Source organism: Crocodylus porosus, unplaced genomic scaffold (genome assembly GCF_001723895.1).
Source record: "Crocodylus porosus isolate Cpor-Errol unplaced genomic scaffold, CroPor_comp1, whole genome shotgun sequence".
Taxonomy (NCBI): domain Eukaryota; kingdom Metazoa; phylum Chordata; order Crocodylia; family Crocodylidae; genus Crocodylus; species Crocodylus porosus.
This window is the reverse complement of record NW_017728906.1, coordinates 3477101-3480870: the sequence shown is the minus strand read 5'-3', so window position 1 is coordinate 3480870 and position 3770 is coordinate 3477101. Positions and strand designations below refer to the sequence as shown.

Sequence of the window (3770 nt, the reverse complement as noted above, 5' to 3'; positions counted from 1 at the left end):
CACATGAAGAAAATTAAAAGAGTTCTTCACATGTTCTTCCCTCCTCATTCGTACCTCACAATGCCATTATATAAATAAGATTGGAAATGGAAGTACTCTGAGCTTCTTCATGGTGTCCCTGTATCTATCCCCAGTAACTTCCCCTGGTGGTCCCATTTTCTGTCCTGTTCACTTTTACTATTTTAAAATTTCCTTTTCCAATATGAATGCCACTGATTTGGATCTTCCCACCCTGAACTGTTTTCATTTCATGCTGGGTGCATCTACAGGTGCAATTAATTTAAAGCAGTAAACTCTGGTACTTATTGCTCTGGAGTTTATTGCTCCTGAGTACATTGTTTGAACATAAACCTGGGACTGTAGCATATTAGGCTGGGTTCAAGCAGCTCTGACTAGCAGGGAACCTAGGAGGTCAGCCTGGGTCTGTCGCACCCAGCTCAATGTGCTGCAGAGGGGCTGGATAGGGCATGAAGTTGCTCCAGTGTGGGGCTAGCTTGTAGGCAACCTCCTCGCAGAAGTACCCTCATGTCCCAAACAGCCAAGTCAGCATCTACACATGCATTGCTGCAGAGTAAAAAACTTTTCTGTATAAGTACTACCCTGCTGCTATCACTGGCTGCCGAATCTTTTCCCTATTTTCATCCCCCAGAGTGTCCAGCTCCAGTCTTTCTTCTTTTTAACCTTTAACCAACTTCCTCTGACTTTCTCTCTCTCTCCTGACTTTCAGGCACCCTGTCCAAGCTTATAAAGGTGCATGAGCATTGAAATGTGTATATGAGAACATTTAATTAAAAGTGAGAAGAAAGGAACAGCATTTTATAAATCAGGAGGCCCTGCCTGTCTGTAGATGTAGCTAGGTTCTGGTTTGTTGGACCCAGTCAAGGCAATCACACAAGTAGCTCAATGAAGTCAGAGGACATTAGCTTGCCAAAGAACTCTCTTCATTATAAATCCATGCATGCCCATGAGATTCTCTCTTTATATGCTTTGGTGTGAAAAAGGGCATCATTCAACATCTTCATGAATTTAATTCCTTTGTGTGAGGGATTAAATAAGGGGAAAATTCAGCTCATTTCTCACCTTGACTAACAACAGGGGAGCTCTCCCGTTTTGGTGAGCTGGGGGGATTCCTGTTCCCTTACTATTTTTTGCAGAAGTCTCATGTTAATGCCATTACGTGCATGAAGTCAATATGTCTGGTAAACCTCTTGTTTACATGCTGGCGTAAACCAGAAGTAACTGCTTGGTAAAAGTGTGAAAAAACAGACTCAGCCCTGCAGTTCTGCTCGCTGTTTCAATTCTTTCATGAGAATATCTCCTGCCCATCCACAATTTCTTGTGGGAATAAACAATGGCAAGGTCAGGTGAAGCTACAGAGACTCTTACCATCATTGTTCACATCGATCTTTTGAAATACCATGTTTGTGAACTCTTCAGGAGTCATGTTAGTGTGGCCATTAATAGCCTGGACAGCCTGAAAAACAGAAAGATGTGCAGAGATTTCAGGGCTTTCTCCCATACTTTAAGAAAGGACGCATCAGCAATTGGGGCACTTGGTTGTGACACTTCAACTCATCAACCATTCAAGTAATTAAAAATAGCTATGATTTCAAGTAAACCTTCAGAAACATGGATTGAAAATGTAATTAACACAACAGAGCCTGGAGGATTAAAAGCCTAATTTATGTACTACTAATGGTCCTATCAAACCATGTGACACCTCAGGTTCTGCAACAAGCTTTAGATTCCACAGCAGCAATTTTTATCCGGCCCTAGAGAATTCTGTGTTATAGAGCTTGCACTCTGTTCTTGGTGAGTTAAATATACTATTTTACACAGTTTAATACACTTGATGAGAAATCTAAATCACATGTCTACTGAAAAAAACAATACGTTTAACTCAGGGATCACAAATACATGGCAGACTGATTATCCTGGAATTTCAAGATTTTTAACTTCAGGTTAAACAGAAGTTTCTTCTCACCAATTTCATATGGAAGATAGATCCACCATTGGGAGTATTTTGTAGCTTGGGGTATCACTGGCATCCTGCTGAATTAATGGTCTCTTCAATCTCACTTCTCACTTTTCATTTTGTTACAGCTGGTGCCAGCTATGGTCAGGGTCATTTAAAATATGGAAGCATGCCTGCTAATGACAACTACTGGCCTGATTTTATATAACACATTAAGCACATACATTTAAAAGCACATATGTATGGCTTTTTTGAGTAAGCATTTAGAGTAATTATTACAGCTATTTCTGTATTGGTAGAAAATAATTACTTTAGCATAATTATTACAGCTATTTATCTATCCTATATTTCTGTTATTTTTTCTTCTGTTGTTTTGTAGAACATTATAAAGCAACCATCTCTTGAAAAATGATGACAGTGGTAACAGAACCTGTAAATCCTGAACGCTTAACATGAACATATTTGAACCTCCATGCTGTTTGTGACTGGCCATGTGAATCGTATGACATCTTTCTCTGTGATTTCACTTAGGAGGGAACAGTGCGGACTCAGACAAGATGGCAAAGGAACTGAACACAGCCTCAGGAATATTTGTGAGACAGCTTTTCAGATGCTTGTTGAACATGCATGAAAAGGATTAGTGCTCAGCAATACTCACTAGCAGCCAGAATACAATCCTGCATTGCTGATGAGAGGTGGTTATCCCATTACTAACACCTGAGCCTGATTAAGAGGCTGTCAATCTAAAAGGAAGGCATCACTGCAATTGCAATCCATAGCATGAGGACTTAAAACAGGGATTTTGGATCTGGAATTGTATTATTCCAGTGTGAATGGTTAGTTACCAGAATCAGTTGAAAATGGGGAAATTATTCTAAGTTTATTATTATTATTATTATTATTATTATTATTATGTTTTTCAGAGTTTGACATGGATCCATTTTCTGTGAAACTTTATGTAATAAAAATTATTATTCAGTTTCCAAATTCTGTGATGGGTTTTCAGCAACCCAATTTAACCAGACTAGCTCAATAAATCTTTAAGACCATTGTAGAGAATTTTACAAAAAAAGAAAATTCAGACAGCATTCATAACCTTTTTGTGAACAGGTTAGTTTGATAAGACCATGTTTTCTATGGAAAAAAGTAAGAAAAAATATTGACCAGCTGTGTTATTCATAATGCTATTGCAGTGCTACGCTGCTTCATTTGTCAAAATAACATCTCCATTGCAAATACCTCACATAAAGTATTTTGCTTTGAATAAAGTGTTAAATCTGTAGAAGTAAGGCCTGAAGGTAAATACTCCTCAGATGCATGCACCTTAAATCACAAAAATTAAAATTTCTAGGCAAAGAATCCAGTGCTTATACTCTGAAATATTTGGTAACACAGAGTTAAGTTATTTACATTACAGCATGTGACAAATCTGTTCTTCAGAGGTAATGTGCTACGTCAAGTGCAGTTGCTACTGTGCATAAACATGCTTACCTTGAATATGTTTGATAGCTCTTTTTTGTCAATGCATCCATTTCCATCAGCATCGTATAGCTTGAAATACCATTTCAGTTTTTGGTCAATTTTCCCTCGTATAACCAAATTTATTGCTGCTATGAACTCCAAAAAGTCTATAAATCCATCCTTGGAGAGATTAAAAAATAGCATTTAACAAGTAGGGCTTGCTTTCATTCTGGCAGCAATCATGTATAAGCAAGTCATTTAATACATTGTAATACAAGCTCATTTATAAATCACCTTACCATAAAAAAATCTCCCATGGCATTTAAAAAGGATA

At 37.8% G+C, this 3770-nt stretch overlaps 1 protein-coding gene across 1 annotated transcript in view; it reads right to left on the bottom strand.

Annotated features, from left to right (window-relative positions):
- GUCA1C (guanylate cyclase activator 1C) overlaps positions 1-3770 on the bottom strand; it is a 50753-nt gene that overhangs the window by 2951 nt on the left and 44032 nt on the right. Inside the window, exons 2-3 of the mRNA XM_019528599.1 lie at positions 3467-3616; positions 1387-1474 (exon numbers count right to left, since the gene is read on the bottom strand). Coding sequence (XP_019384144.1) covers positions 1387-1474; positions 3467-3616 — 238 coding nt within the window. The remainder of the gene's footprint in view (positions 1-1386; positions 1475-3466; positions 3617-3770) is intronic.